This window comes from Protobothrops mucrosquamatus, unplaced genomic scaffold (assembly GCF_001527695.2).
Source record: "Protobothrops mucrosquamatus isolate PMUCROS unplaced genomic scaffold, P.Mucros_1.0 scaffold1113, whole genome shotgun sequence".
Classification (NCBI taxonomy): domain Eukaryota; kingdom Metazoa; phylum Chordata; class Lepidosauria; order Squamata; family Viperidae; genus Protobothrops; species Protobothrops mucrosquamatus.
Window position 1 is genome coordinate 76,246 of NW_015387332.1, and position 16,451 is coordinate 92,696.

Genomic DNA, 16,451 nt, shown 5'->3' on the forward strand with positions numbered 1-16,451 from the left:
CGTTAGTGCCAAGATGTACAATAGCCTCCACATCACAGCCCTTGCTGCCATTCTTAATTATTTTAGAAATACGTTTCTTGTCCCTACTGACAGTAGCACCTGGAAGACACCTGACCTCTTTCGAAGCCTCTGTGTCCTTTCCTAAATTTACATCCCTTATAATTGAATCACCTACCAGAAGGTAGCTTCTCTTTTTGGAGGTTGGCAAGATGTTGAAAAGCACAGAATGTGGCTTTTAAATCTGGTGATATGCTGGCACTTAGAACAGCCAGAGCTAATTTGAAAAGTGCCATAAAAAGAGCAAAGCAAGCCAATTGTAAGAAAGTTCAGAACTTTTTTCAGGACTGGATGAAAACCAGATGTATGTGGCAAGGCATCCAGGCCATTAGAGACTATAAGGTGGCTCCATCATGTTGTAAGGGCAACACAGACTTTTTAAATGAGCTGAACACATTTTTTTGAAGATTCGAGGCATCAAATAGCACCCCCGCGAGGAAAGCTGTGCCCCATCCTGATGAGCAAGTGCTTAGCTTTGATATTACTTCTGTCCAGAGGACATTGCTGAAAGTTAACATTTGGAAGGCAGCAGGCCCAGATAATATCCCTGGGTGTGTTCTTAGGCAATGTGCAGATGAGTTGGCTTGTGTTCTTACAGATATTTTCAATCTTTCACTTCAGCAGGCAGTGGTCCCATCATGTTTTAAGATGGCCATTATTTTGCCAGTGCCAAAAAAGTCGACAATTACGGGTCTCAATTATTAATGTCCGGTTGCACTTACATCCATCATTATGAAATGTTTTGAGAGGCTGATAAAGGACATTATTGTATCTAGCCTACCTCCAGCATTTGACTCACTTCAGTTTGCTTACCATCCAAATCACTCTACAGAGGATGCTATTTCTTCTGTTCTCCATCTGAGCTTGGCACACTTAGAGGAAAGAAATACTCATGTGCAAATGCTGTTTGTTGACTTCAGTTCAGCATTTAATACAATTGTTCCTCAGCATCTAATAGACAAACTGGGCCTTTTAGGCTTTAATACTCCTTTGTGCAACTGGATTCTTGATTTTCTTATTGATAGGCCCCAGTATGTGCGAGTTGGGACTAATATTTCTAACACCATTTTCTTGAGAACAGGTTCTCCTCAGGGTTGTGTCCTAAGTCTGCTGTTGTTCACCCTGTTGACCCATGACTGTTGTGCAAGGTTTTCCACCAACCATATTGTGAAGTATGCATATGATACAACAGTAGTGGGCCTTATTCAGGATGACAATGAGGGTGCTTACTGCAAAGAGATAGAGGGTTTGGTGAACTGGTGTAATAAAAATAGCCTTGTTTTAAACGGAAAAACAAAAGAGATCATTGTCGTGGTGTCATGAGCCATGGTGGTGCAGTGGTTAGAATGCAGTACTGCAGGCTACTTCTGCTGACTGCTGGCTGCCTGCAGTTTGGCAGTTCGATTCTCACCTGCTCAAGGTTGACTCATCCTTCCATCCTTCCGAGGTTGGTAAAATGAGGACCCAGATAGTTGGGGGCAATATGCTGACTCTGGAAACTGCTTAGAGGGGGATGTAAAGCACTGTGAAGTGGCATATAAGTCTAAGTGCTATTGCTATTGTCGATTTCAGAAAAGGCAGGCACAGCCAAACACCTCTGTATTAATGATTTACCTTTGGAGGTAGTTAACAGCATCAAGTTTCTGGGTGTGCAGCTAATGAGTAGGCTAGCTTGGTCGCTCAACAGCGAAACACTGGTGAAGCGGGCAGAGCAGTGCCTACATTTTCTGCATTGCATGAGAATAGTACATTTTCCTTCCCCTGTCCTTCTACAGAGGGACGATTGAGAGCATCCTGTCATATTGCATTACAGTCTGGTTCAGACTGTAATGCAATATGACAGGATGCTCTCAATCTTCAGACAGGAAGGCGGTGGAAAGAGTGGTGAGGATGGCAGAAAAGATTATTGGTAGTTCACTTCCTTCTATTCAGGACATAGCATATAAGTGATGCTTGAGCAGGGTCCGCAGGATTGTCTGGGACGCTACACCTCCTCTTCATGACCTGTTTTCCTTGTTACCTTCTGGGAGGAGGCTTCATGGTATCCGAAGCAGAACATCTAGATTCAGTCACAGTTTTGTTCCATATAGCATCAACCTTGTGAACTCTCAAGCTTCCTCTTTCTGCTACGTATTTAAAATGGACAGTGATTAATGTATATATGTATGGATATATATGTATGGGTGTAAATGTCAGAATCCAATTATATTTCATTTCTATCTACCTACTCTGATATAAAACCAATTCTTACTCTGTTCTGGATTCTGACATACTATGAAAGGGGAGGAGGGTAAGCATGGGGGCTTTATGACTATCACTTCCTGCATTAACTACAAAGTAACCTTTTGTTGATTCTCTTCGAGAGTACTAACCACAGGGCTTTTTTTCTCATAGAACGCCCAGAATGGAGTTCTGGCACTTTTTTTGGATGGAACCTTGTAGGGTAGGCAAGGTGGGTTGTATGATGTGTGTGAGTTCCAGCACCTTTTTTTTTTTTAGAAAAAAAGCACTGACTAACCATAACAATGTGGCCATCCGCCTTTCATCCTACTCCCTCTAAATTTCTCCCCTTTGCCGGCAGCGAGGAAAAAGGGAGGGAAAATGCAACGCCTGGGATCTGGGTAAAGAGAGAATGAGTGATCGTGCCGACAGAGAAGACTGACGATATATTTCCTGGACTTAACACCTAGAAATCTGCCAAATTGAATAGCCCGGAAGAACTGTGGGGTGGGGTTGCTTGGGAACACTTTAAAACATTGAATGGTGTGGGGGGGGGATCCCCCAGATCCTGTCTAGCATGCCTGCAATCAATTTCTCTTAATAAAAATTCCTGTTGGAAGAGACGTTCCAAGAGTTCTGTTTTCTTAAGATGTAAATTGAGGTGGGTCCTTACATTAGACAGGATCTGCAAAATTTGTCAACCTGGAAGGGAGAACCTTGCCAGGGGACGTTGCAAAAAATACCATGTAAGACGACGAAGCAGGGAAGGGAGAAAGCCCCCCAGAGAGGGAGCCATTGCCCCAACTGAAAACCTGCCAGATGTTGAGATCTGAAAGGTCAGATTCCTCAGGAGAAGAGGTGGTGGAGACGGGTAACCACAAACCTCGGTGGTCAATGGGCGTTGGAAAGAAAGGCGAGTGGGAAAAGAAATCAAGAAAGGTGACCCTGAGTCCAACCAACCAGAATGGAAGCAGGAGATGGAGAAATCCCTGCATGCAAGCGAAGAGGAAGGAAGCTGGGCACAGCACTCGAGCTGGATCCTAGAGAAAGCTATCGACTTGATGAAGAGAACACTCGGCTCCCTAGGAGAGGAGGATTCTGAGCCGCACGGCCGCACCAGCTCCTGGAGCCGCAACTGGAGAGACACTGAGGGGGAATTGGAACCTGCAGCCCCGGGGACATCCGCTGATCCAGTAGCCCCCACTCCCTGCCGACCCGCAGATCGCGATCCAGATGGAAGACAATACCACCGACGACGAAGGCACCAATCCATTCAAAGACTCCCGCCGCTGGACGCGATATTCAAGGGGGAGCCGACACGCTTGGGGTTTTTCCTAACCCAAGTCCTCAGCTACATGGAGGAATATGGGCAGCACATCCCTAGCGACAAAGCCCATATCCGGATCGTGCAATCTGCTCTGGACAGGCCGGCCGCAGATTGGGTGGTGAATTTGCACGACTCTGATGCCCCAGAGCTCAAGGACTTCAACCGTTTCATGTCCTCTCTGAGAAGGCGATTTGAGGACCCCCTGGCTGATCGCAAAGCCCGCGAAAGGATCAAAACGATGAGGCAAGGCAGACGCCCGGTAGCCGAATATACGCAAGAATTCTGGGCCATTGCCAGCAAGCTGAACTGGCCGGAAGACATCCTCCTTAGCCATTTCAAAGATGGCCTAAACTACGACCTATATGATGCTTGCCTGCCCCGAGGGGACCCACACCAACTCGACGAATCGTACGTCCTGGCAGAGGAAGCAGAGATCGACCTACTGAAGAGGCACTGCCGAGGAAAACAATGGAGCCGCTCACTGCCTGAGCTGACGCGCAAACCAGCGAAACCATCGGCTATGGCCAAGAAGCCAATGGGCTGTTTCAAATGCGGGAGAGAGGGGCATCGGGCTGTAGAATGCCGCTCGAACGCCCCCCAGCACAACCCAGACAGATCACCGGCCAGCAAATCTGGGAAGTCGCCAGCTAAGCCAAAAGAATCTGCCATGAGAGTGATAGAGGCTGTGGAATCCAATACCTCTGCCCATCATGGGAAATGAACTCCAGCCTACACCACAGGGCCAGTGGACGCCTCAGACGACAGCTCGGAGTGCGAACCCCTGGTAAGTGGACCCATTGCACCCATCCTCAAGACAGTGACTATATTAATTCCCTCCATGCCTGAAGCTGTCAAGGTGAAAGCCTTAATAGACTCTGGCTGCACCCGCTGCCTCATTAGCCCGACGCTAGTGGGGAATCTGGGCATTCTGTTAAGGAGGCTAGAACAACCAATCTCATTTGGCCAGTTAGATGGGTCCATAGCAGGGGGGGTGCCAGTTACCCTAGCCACTTTACCAATCCACCTCTCCCTGGGCACCCATGAGGAAGACATAACGTTTGTAGTGACCCCAGGCATAGAATGCCTGATGATCCTAGGGATGGAATGGTTAAAGAAATGAAACCCCTGGGTAAATTGGAGGACGGCAGAAATCAATTTCCTGAAAGGGGACCCTACGGACTTAAAACCCCAAGGGGATCTACCAAAATTAAGAACGGAAAAAGCGTCCATCGGAGAAGAAAAGGGGCTACCACAAATACCAGAGGAATACAGAGATCTTGCTGAAGTTTTCAGCTTCCCCCTCACCGACCCACGGACTGTGCCATAGAATTCAAGCCTGGGGCAAAACTCCCAAAGCCCAGATTATACTCCATGAGCCCAAAGGAGAAGGAGGAAATGGAAAGATTCATAAAGAAAAACCTAGAAAGGGGGTTCATTGAACCAGCCAAGCCTAAAGTGGCCGTTCTGGTCCTCTGTAGAGAGAAGGACGGCTCTTTACGCTTATGTGTGGATTATAGGCTCCTGAATACAATCAGTGAAAGCAACCTATACCCCCTACCGCTCATGAAGGACATGTTATCACACCTCTCAAAAGGAAATTTTTTTTACTAAACTAGATCTAAGGGAAGCGTATTACCGCATTAGAATTAAGGAAGGGGATGAATGGAAAACTGCATTTAACTGTCCAATGGGGTGCTACCAATTCAAAGTTTTGCCATTTGGATTACAAGGCCCCCCCCGCAGTATTTATGCAATTAATCAACGAGGTACTAAGGGAGCACCTATTTAAGGGGGTCCTGGTTTACTTAGATGACATCCTTATCTTCACCGAATCAAAAGAGGAGCATGTCAACCTAGTCAGAGCGGTTTTAAAGAAACTGCGAGCCGCCCACCTATATGCCAAACTATCGAAATGCGAATTCCACCAGGAAAGAATAGACTACCTAGGTTATTGCATATCCCCACAGGGAATTGAAATGGACCCAGAGAAGGTCAGAGCAGTATTAGAATGGGCACCACCTCGCACAAGAAAGCAACTGCAAAGTTTCCTGGGTTTCACAAACTTTTACTGCCAATTCATCCCCTCATTTGCCCAGATAGCCCTGCCCCTCACGAACTTACTAAAAACGAAGGGAGCCTCCTCAGTAAAACCTAGCCAGCCACTAACATGGACAATGGAGTGCCAAGCAGCATTTGAGAGATTAAAGAGACTTTTTTCTGCTGAACCCGTACTGAGGCATCAAGACATGGATAAGCCCTTTGTAATACAGGCGGATGCAAGTGATGCGGCAGTGTGGGCTGTACTATTACAAGAAAACGATGAAGGGGTATTGCAACCCTTTGCGTATACATCCAAGAAACTCACCGAAACGGAACAGTGCTGGCCCATGTGGGAGAAAGAGGCATACGGGATACGTTGGTCATTACTTACGTGGCGCCAGTTCCTTGAAGGAAACAAAATCCCTTTCTAGGTGTGGACAGACCACAAAAATTTGGAAGCCTTGAAAACACGCCTTGAAAACACTCAAGCATTTGCCGAGGGGGGAAAGAACTTCTTGGCAGATGCACTGTCTCGCATGCCCCAATATAACAGCACACGAGCCACCGACTCTAAACCGATTATGGCAGAATCACAACTGGCAGTGCCAGTAACCACCAGAGCCCAAGCTAAGTTAAAACCGCAGCTGGGTAGCCAAACCGGAATTGAATTCCGGAAAAGTTTGGAAACAGATGGTTCCAGAAAAATAGACACATGTGCACAATTAAGGACGGACTGCCTTGGGTGGGGGAAAAGTTATATATACCAGCAACACAAAGGGTCACATTCATACAGCTTTGCCACGACACAAAATCAGCAGGGCATTTTGGATTTGTAAAAACATTACACTTAATTAAACGGCAATTTTGGTGGCCATCCATGAAAAAGGACATAGAAAGTTATGTGGCCAGCTGCCCAAAGTGTGCAACTGCAAAGAGGTTGCAAGGGAAATCGCCCGGACTGTTGCAAACAGTGGCAAATCCCTCAGCCACCTGGAGGGAAATAGCCATGGATTTTATAGTGGAATTACCAGAAAGCAATGGGAATACTGTCATCTGGACGGTCACGGACTTGTTTTCCAAACAGGTGCACTTTATCCCTTGCCAAAAGATTCCCACCGCAAAAGCCTTAGCGAAACCTTTCGTGCAGCATATTTACAGATTGCATGGGGCACCCCAACGCATCATATCTGATAGGGGAGTGCAATTTACGTCTGCATTTTGGAAGGAATTTTTATCCCTCTTAGGGACCACTCAGGGACTGACATCTAGCCATCACCCTCAGTCGAATGGACAAGCAGAACATTCGAACTCAGTACTTGAGCAATATTTAAGATGCTTTATTAATTTCCATCAAACAAATTGGACGGACCTACTCCCTTTCGCAGAAGTCGCCTACAATAACACAGTCCACTCCAGCACAGGCTACACTCCCTTTCAAATAGCCACCAGTCAAAGTTTCAACCCTATGCCAGAACTAATCCCAAACGAACCGGCGATCCCATCACTGAAAGAATGGATGGAACAATTACAAAACACCTGGCCAATAGTTAGAAAAGCACTAGATGAAGCTAGGCAGGCATACAAAGCACAAGCCGATAAAAAAAGGGTTGAGCCTACACCATTCATTATAGGAGAAATGGTGTACTTATCTACAAAATACCTAAAATCCCTACAACCATGTAAAAAACTTGGACCAAAATATATAGGGCCTTTTCCAATTAAAAGAATCATAAACCCAGTAACCGTAGAATTAGAATTACCCCAAAATCACAGGCAAATACACCCAATTTTTCATTGCAGCTTGCTGAAAAGAGAGCATCAGTCATCGTTACGGCCAAAAATCCCCCCCTCCACCTCCAATCATGGTGGAGGGCGAACAACACTTCGAGATAAAGGAAATCCTAGATTCTAGGAGATATCATGGAGCAACTCAGTACCTAGTAGCATGGAAACACCTCCCTGCCTCACAAAATGAGTGGGTCCATAAACGTCATGTCAGAGCCCCGAAGCTATTAAAGAAGTTTCACACAGAGTATCCTAACAATCCAGACTAACTTTTATACCTGTTTTGTTTTCTTTTCAGGTGGATCTCTCTTATTTTTAAGGGGGCAGGATGTCAGAATCCAATTATATTTCATTTCTAGTTATCGACTATGGAAAACCCCATTTCTGCCCTCTCTGGATTCTGTCATACTATGAAGGGGAAGGGGGATGAGCAAAGGGCTCTCACTTCCTTCATTAAAACTTCAAAGGGACTGAATGTGGATCTCACCAAAAGGACTGACCATAACAATATGGCCGATCAGCTTTCATCTACTACTCTCTGAAGTCTCCCTTCTGCCGGTCGAGAGGAAAAGGGGGTGGAAATGTAACGCCTGGGATTGTCGCTGGAAGGACGGTGGGGTGGGGGCTCCTTGGGAACACTTAAAACCTTGAATGGTAGGGGTTGGGCCTCAGGTCCTGTCTAGCACGCCTGCAACCATCTTCTCTTAATAAAGATGCCTGTTGGAAGAAATATTCCAAGAGTTCTGTCTTCTTAAGATGGAAAGTGGGGTGGGTCCTTACACATAAGCAATAGAAATCTGCAAACTTCATAATTAATCTAGTGGGGTTAGATGATTTTTCCTCTTTTGCCTATGCTTTGAAATCCAGCACTATCAGTGCCCTTCCTTTTTCCCATTTGTTTTCTTACTAGTTGGCCTGGATGAAACTGTAGGTTTTGAAGGAGAAAGGGGCAGTTGGGGTGGAGTGAGGGCAGAGGAGAATAGAGAAATTAAAAAGCTGTCATATCTCTACTATGGTCTCTTGATAAACAAGAGTTATATTTTAAAAATGCATTTAACCAGGAGAGGAGCTAAGTAATGCAATCAAATCCAAGTCCCCATTGAGAATTTACTGTAATATGTAATACTTTAATATTATATATGCAATATAATACCGTAATATGATTTGATGTCACCAATACAATGTTGATCTTCAATTGGGGATAACAGGCAGACATTCAGCACTAGATCTCCATGAAGGGGAAAGATCACACCTACTGAACTTCTGGCCTGCATCTTCAGCATTAGTACTTTTGTTTCTATTTCAAAACACTGCAATAAAAAATGCTTGTGCCTTAAAAAAAGGTGATAGGTCAGTTATTTCAGTAAGTGAGCTTCCATCACTGCACATCGAATAGCTGGATTTCTGTCTGATAGGAAACAGCTAAATGTCTTTATGTCCTGCCAGAGTAAAAGAAGTAAACTCTGCCACAAACGCATTTAATTATATTTCATCTTTTTTTGTCTGATCAGTAGAAAACACTTCAATAAATAACCTTATCTGATTCGTGCAGTTTTTTATGTGAATTGCTATGTATCTCCACTGCTCCTGATTTGCAAATAAAGCTTCTATGACAGCAAATGGGAACCAAATGTATTGTTTAAAACCATTAAGACTACAGCCCCTTGGCTGACCCATGATGTAATAAACTTGCTATATTACATCTATATCTGCTTGACATATAAACAGAAGAAGCAAAACCATAGCTGGCAGGAAATCAGTGGCCCTCTTACTCCAATAGTTTCACAGGAAATAAAAATTATTGCCTATAGAACTTTTTCCTATGCTGCAGTAAAACTCTCAATAAGGTCATACTTCTGCTTTTCTGTATTTTTTACGCACATAAACTGGTTACACATTCTGGTCCAATCAGAAAACTAGGCTGCACATTGTTCCCATACCGGACTCTACCCTTGGTATTCCTCAGCACTGAGGCTGCAAAACTCTGAGTCACGCCAACCAAACTGGTGCCGTCCACCTCAACAATAAGGTCATTCACCTGGATCCTAAGAAAGGAAATAGAGAAAGTTAGAAACAGATCATCTGTCCAATTGCATTTTTGCAAAGTCAAGTGTGCAACCAAAGGATGACAGCTTATGAATTCAGTAGTAAATAAACACAATCACTCTACCTAGGGTGTAATTTTAATAAACTGTCATATATACCAAAAGTGGGGACTATATTCACATTTGTGGAGAAATCGAAGATGATGGCTTATTTTGGGCAAAACTGCCATTACATTTATCAATACAGGTAGTCCTCAAGAAACAACGGGCCACTTAACAATGGTTCAAAGTTACAACTGACACCCCAAAATTACATGCAACTTTGTTTCAAAGTTAAGATATCTGCACTTGCCCTGTGGTCATTTGCCCTTACAACAGAGCATGGGGATGCTGCAGTGCCCCCCTGCCTCTCTTCCCCCCCATCCTGCCCCGACAGGACCCTGCAGCACTTGGGCCAGCTCCCCATGCCTCCTGGAAGCAGTCACCATTTTCAGGGCCCCAACAATTTCTTGTGGAAATGGTGGCTGCTTAAGCTAGGACTTAAATGCTAAACTGTAGACTGTCCTCTACAGGCAATCAGATGGGCAACTAAAGCTTGCAAAGACCAAGCGTCCTCCATTTTGTTGAACAAGTTTCTAGTCGGCTAAACCAGGAGTCCCCAACCCCCGGTCCATGGACTGGCACCAGTCTGTGGCATGCCAGAAACTGGGCTGCGCAAACAAGCAAAGCCCCATCCATGGGATGCAGGCAGCATGCAAAACCACCTCTCTCCATGGAACTGGTCCCTGGTGCCCAAAAGGTTGGGGGCCACTGGGCTAAACCTTTGGAGATGAAGCTCCCCCCCCCCCCAAGTTCAAAGGAAAAAGCTGCAGAAAGATTTTCTTTCCCTTCTTGCTTAGTTCCTCTACTCTTCAGCCTGACGTTTGACCCTAATGGGCAGGCTTCATTATGGTTGTAACTCGAGGACTACTTAAGGTGAGATTGGCTCCCACCCTTCTGATCTTCCATAAGAGTCTGAAGACCTGGCCCCGCCAGATGGCTTGGGGCCCCAATGGGGGAGCATCACACTTGAGGTGGTTGTTGTATTAAGAGGCAATCCCACCTAACCTCCGAGCATCCTGTTCCCTCTCTCCCCATCTTTTAACTATAATTTTATATTGATTGAGATTTCTATTTTTATTCTTTTAAATATATTTGTTAGGATTTTAATGTTTTAATGCTGGAAGCTGCCCAGAGTTGTTTTGTTACAAGATGGGTGGCAAATAAATACAATAAATATATAATTACAAGAGGCCTTTTTAATACAGGTAGTTCTCACTTAACAACCACAAACTTCTCTCTCACACATTCTGGTGAGAGAGATGTTCCCTGAAGATGGGCTCCAGCATGAGTCTGACAGCTTGGAAGACTAAACCTCTGGTCCTAGTGACCGACCCTAATTGGATTCTGCAACATTATCCTGGGACACATATATTTGCCTTCATTCATGAACCACAACTGAGTCTGGAATTTCCATAAATTGTTGTGGTCGTTAAGTGGGTCATCAGGCAACCTAATGACCATTTTTATGATGATTCACCACAGTCATTATGGACATCCGTTCCCCCGAATTGATGTTTTTTGCCAGAAACCGGCAAAAAATGTTGCACATTGTGGTCAGGTGACCAGGTGATGCTGCAACTAGTCATAAATGTGAGCTGATTGCCAAGCACCTGAAATGTGATCATGTGACTGCGGGGGTGGTGTGGGGTGCAGCAGTTGTAATTTCAAGAATGGGTTGTAAGTAACTTTTTGAGTCTGTTGTTACTTTGAACAGTCATTAAGTGACCAGTTGTTAAGTGAGGACTACCTGTATTTAAAGGGATGAATGCTATCATTAGCTTCATCTGGCTTAGATTGCTAGTTAGTTTTCTTACTTGCTCAGGGCTAAACAATAAGCTTTGTGGCTAATTGGGGACATGAATTTTGGACTCCTCCGTCCAAACTCACAATTTTATTTTAATTTTATTTATTTATCAAATTTATTTGCCACCCATCTTGTGGTTCAGGTGACTCTGCGCAGCTTACATCAAGATAAAACAGTCAACAATTATAAATATAAAAATGGTTTAAAATTACAAAAATTAAAACAAGCTTAAAAAAAGGTTTTGGAGGAGAGGTGGGGTGCCTTCTCTGTTAGTGCACCAACCACCGCCAGTCAACAGCTTCTCCTTCAGAGCCCCATGCCAGCTGGCATGGCATAGCCAGGCTTTAAGGCTTTTCCTGAAGGCTAAAATTTTATTCACTAAAGCATACATGACTTTCTGTACAGGTTTGTGACAGTGAAAGGACATATAACTTTATTTATATTTGTACCACTCTGGGACACAGACCAAAGGTACCAGTTTGATGGATTCTGAGGAAAACTTGCTAGCCTTTTTATAAAATTAAAAAGAACATCAGGTAGAGAAGAAAACACAAGAAGCACTAGTCAGAGCGCACAAAAGCAATTTCTGTGATTCTACTGAGCTTTCGCCCACAAAGGCCTCTGTTTATATTTTGCTGGTGCTCCTGGTACTGGGCAAGGAACCATGTTGATTGCCATGACAGCATGCAGGAGCCCTGCTGGCATTTAGTACCAGGGCTGCTTTTCTTTCCTATCCTATCTTCCTTTCTGAATAGTTCAGTGCCTTGAAAATACACAGGCAACAATGAGGCATTCCAGTTTAGCAAAGAGATAGTGACTCATTCTTTATTTAAATTAGTGGCCTGCCAAATTTCAGAGGTCAATTGCTTAGGAAGCTAATAGAACCTTTATATATATATATATATATTGAATCCAGCTTATACTGTACCCCTTCACAAAGCTTCACCCTGGGTAAATGAAGTACATGAAGAATAATGGTATAATACTTTAAAAAACTAAGGCAGCTCAAACAGTCCAAAACAATCCTTAAAGGTAAGTTCTAGAGCAGGGGTGTCAAACTGCCGGCCCGCTGGTCGGTTGCATCATACGGAGGCCGCGCCCACCCCAGCTCCGGCAATGCAAAAAAAGTCACGATACATCACAACACGTGACGCGGCGAGTTTGACACCCATGTTCTAGAGCATCTGAATCACTGCCTCTCAAAGTCAAACTCAATTAGGTAAATATATAGCAACAATTGCAACTACAGGACACATGAAAGAGAACTAGGTGACTTTTTTATCAATGAAAATGTTTATACAATGACCAACTTGACCTTCCTTTAAACGAATCCTCGAAGGAAAAAATGACTGATAATGTTTCATCATATTCTGAAACACTGCAGAAAAAGCTAACATACTTATTTCCTTCTTGATGATAGGGACACAATGCTTTCTTTTTAATTCTTTTCAGCTATACATTCTGTGAAAAGGAAAACACAGGAATGGTGCTGGACTACTAGGGTGAAACTATCCCTTTTTTTGTTACTGTACAACTATTTTTGTTACTTCTACCACAAATACTTCAACTATATCTTCATTGGTTACCCCATTTTCTTATGCTGTATCTAGCACTTTTACCACTACTATTTTTTCTACAGCAAACAGAGCACATGGAAACTTAGAGATACACTTGTCAATCAGTATTTAGACCAGGTGATGAACATTTTTTTTAAAAAAATAAACATCACACAGCTTAGGTTTTGATATTTGTATGAGAATCTTGCATATAACTGGCATTCTCTATGAGATGTGTAGGTTTACCACTTCTGGGAAACAAATGAACTAAAGATGGCTCAGCAAAAAGCAGAGCTGATAACTGCAGTAGAATGAAGACCCTCTCTTTGATAATTCCTCTCCTTAACTATTAACTAAAATTAACAATTTTAATTTTAGATGGTCTTCAGTCGTTCTGAAAAATAGCCAACATTCTGAAAAACATATGCTCTTTGCTTTCCAGCCCACCCCTATCACATTTGCAGGGTCCGTGTCTGTGTCAAAAAAAGTGAAGATGGCAGTCACAGCAGCACAATCAAATCCAACTCCTTTTATATATGTGCTCACATCACAGACAAATAGAAAAGAGGTGAGGTTTCATTTGTGCTACTGAGAGCATCACCTTGACTTTTTCACCCCACTTTGTGGATGCCCATGGCCCACTTTTGCTTTATGCTGTTTGTTCTGTTTTCTGCTGGGTTCAGCATTGAAGAGGCAGGAGTAGTCAACAGGTACTTCTTTATTGAAGACAAAACAGAACTCAAACAAAGATGGCTCCGCCCCTATTTATACATTCAGCTTGAGGCGGTGTCAGCCAATGAATGCACCGTATTCTCCCGCTCAAATGCATACTAATCAGCCTTGTAGACAGCAAGTCTGGCTAGCAGGCCACGTGGTCTGCTAACGGTTCCAGTGCAGTTCCCTGCACCTGTTCCGTAAGTTAAGCTCAGTACATTACACCCCTCCCCTCCTGGTTCTTTAACACATACACAATATTTCTTGTTCAATACTACACACGTTTCACAAGACACACAATGTCATTCAATGGTACAAGAGCCTTAAAATTCACTGCCAAGATTCAAAATACATAACATTACAGGTCATAAGAAGACACAACATTAAAGTACTTAGGCATTCAAAGTTCCAAGAACTTACATAAGCATTTTAGTTTGCAATAAAAATACATAAGCATTTTAAGTTTGCAGTGACAAAAACCTCACGTAGTCCTTTAGAAACTTCGGTGGGCCTTTCGCCCGCTCCGAACGCCTCGGAGCTGCTGTTAGCTCCCGATCTGCAAGCTCGCCTGCCAGGCTCGGCAGACTGGGGCTGTGTGACCCGTTCGATACGGGTGAAGCCGGTTCGTGAAGGCTGGCCTTTCCGGTAGACCCAAGCCAGAGTTCCGCGGTGGAGAAGAATCCACCAGTTCGGCATGAGAAGCCGATTGAGAGCAATGTCCCACTGGCACCGATTGAGAGCAATGTCCCATTGGCGCAGTGCCTAAGGTAGTAGTGGTGTGAAAACCCGATTGAGAGCAATGTCCCATGGGCGCAGTGCCTGAGTTAGGAGCAGCCTCGTTGGCAAAACCCCCGTTCGGCGATCGCATTGTTCCGCCTTCGCTGAGAAACTCAGATTCATGATCACGATCGTGATCTTCCTCCCCCCCTCGAGAGCAGAGTCAGGAGCGGAAGAGTGGCGTGGTAACCTCCAATGCAGCTGGTCAATGTGCCTGCGGAGCACACGACCGTCTTCCAGGGCCACTTCGTATGAGAGCGGCCCTGACACCTTGCAAACCACAGCTACCACCCACATTGCCCCTGGTCCGTAGTTGCGCGCCCAAACCGGATCACCCACTTGCAAGTGCCTCGGTGTCTTAGGCTGTTGCACTTGTGATGCAACCCTGTCAGGGTGTAAGCGATCCAGCTTTGTGATCAGATGGCGACCCCATCTGAGCTCAGCTGGGCTTTTGCTCGTAGACATGCAAGGTGTTGTGCGTTGGCAGAGGAGGAAATCTGCCAACCTGTGATGCCAGTTTCCATGGGTTATCCTTTTCAAGGATTCCTTTGTTGTGTGAACCATGCATTCCGCTTGGCCATTAGAGGCCAGGTGAAAAGGAGCTGATGTGGCATGCCTAATCATATTTGCCCTTAAAAAGGACTGAAACTCTGAGGAAGTAAATTGAGCTCCGTTGTCGGAGACAATGACATCTGGGAGGCCATGCATTGCAAAGATGCCCCTCAAAACTTGGATGGTCCTGGCAGTCGTCGTAGGGGACACTGGAACGACCTCCATCCACTTAGAGTGACTGTCCACCACAATGAGGAAGAGTTGCCCCTGGAAGGGGCCAGCGAAGTCGATGTGAATTCTCGACCAAGGGGCTTGTGTGGTCTCCCATCTATGTACAGGAGCCTGTGGCATTTCTGGCCGGGACTGCTGGCAAATGTGACACCTGTGGACCTGGGCCTCTGTCTTTATCGAGTCCAGGCCACCAGAGGTAGCTACGCGCAAGCGCCTTCATCCAGACTATTCCCGGATGTCCCTCATGCAGAGAGTCAAGGACTCTAGTCCTCAGTGAGGTCGGGATTACTACCCTGCTGCCCCACAGGATACAACCCTTAAAGGTGGATAACTCATGCTTCCTTTTCCAGAAACTCTGGAAGTTAGGACCAGGACACGTGTCCGGCCAACCAGTAAGCACCCAGTTCAACACGCGAGTTAACGTGTTGTCAGTAGCCGTTTCTGCAGCAACATCCCCTGCATTGAGGGGAGACTCCGGCAAATCCTGGATAGACAGGATGTGGTTGGCCGGTGCAGGATCTGGCTCTAATTGCTTTAAAGGCAACCTACTGAGGCCGTCTGTGTGGCCCATTTCTCTACCCGGTTTGTGAACCGGGCAATAATCATAAGCAGATAGGAATATTGACCACTTCAACATTCTAGGGGAGATGATTTGGGGTGTCTGTTTGTGGGTAGTGAACAACCCCAGAAGCGACTTGTGGTCAGTGAAGACTGTGAAATGGCGGCCATACAAAAAGTCATGAAACTTCTTGATGCCAGCCACAATGGCCAATGCCTCCCTATCTATTTGCGTGTAATTGCGTTCAGCAGCAGAAAGAGTCCTGGAATAATAAGCTATAGGGACTTGTGTCCCATCAGCACTGAGGTGACTTAAGACAGCCCCAATCCCGTATGGGGATGCATCGCATGCTATGCTGACTGGCAACTGCTCATTAAAATGAGCCAACACTGCATTAGAAGACAACAATGCTTTAACTGCAGCAAAACTCCTCTCATGGACACTTGTCCACTTCCATGGAGCCTGTTTGTCCAAGAGCCGGTGTAACAGCTCTGCCACTGCGGCCTTGTGGGGGAGGAAAGCATGGTAGAAATTAAGGAGTCCCAGGAAGGCTTGAAGCTCTCCCTTCGTTTTGGGACTGGGTGCCTGCTGAATCGCTTTGAGCTTGGATTCAGCAGGATGGATGCCTTCGGCATCTATACGAAACCCCAGGAATTCTGTGGAAGTGACTCCAATTTTGCAT

At 45.1% G+C, this 16,451-nt stretch overlaps 1 protein-coding gene across 1 annotated transcript in view; it reads right to left on the reverse strand.

The window, feature by feature from the left end:
• Nucleotides 1–16,451, reverse strand: part of LOC107291299 (neurabin-2-like) — a gene marked incomplete at its 3' end in the record, with an annotated part of 131,356 nt that overhangs the window by 75,252 nt on the left and 39,653 nt on the right. The window contains exon 2 of the mRNA XM_015820289.1: nucleotides 9,370–9,474. Within this exon, the coding sequence (XP_015675775.1) occupies nucleotides 9,370–9,474 (105 nt within the window). The remainder of the gene's footprint in view (nucleotides 1–9,369; nucleotides 9,475–16,451) is intronic.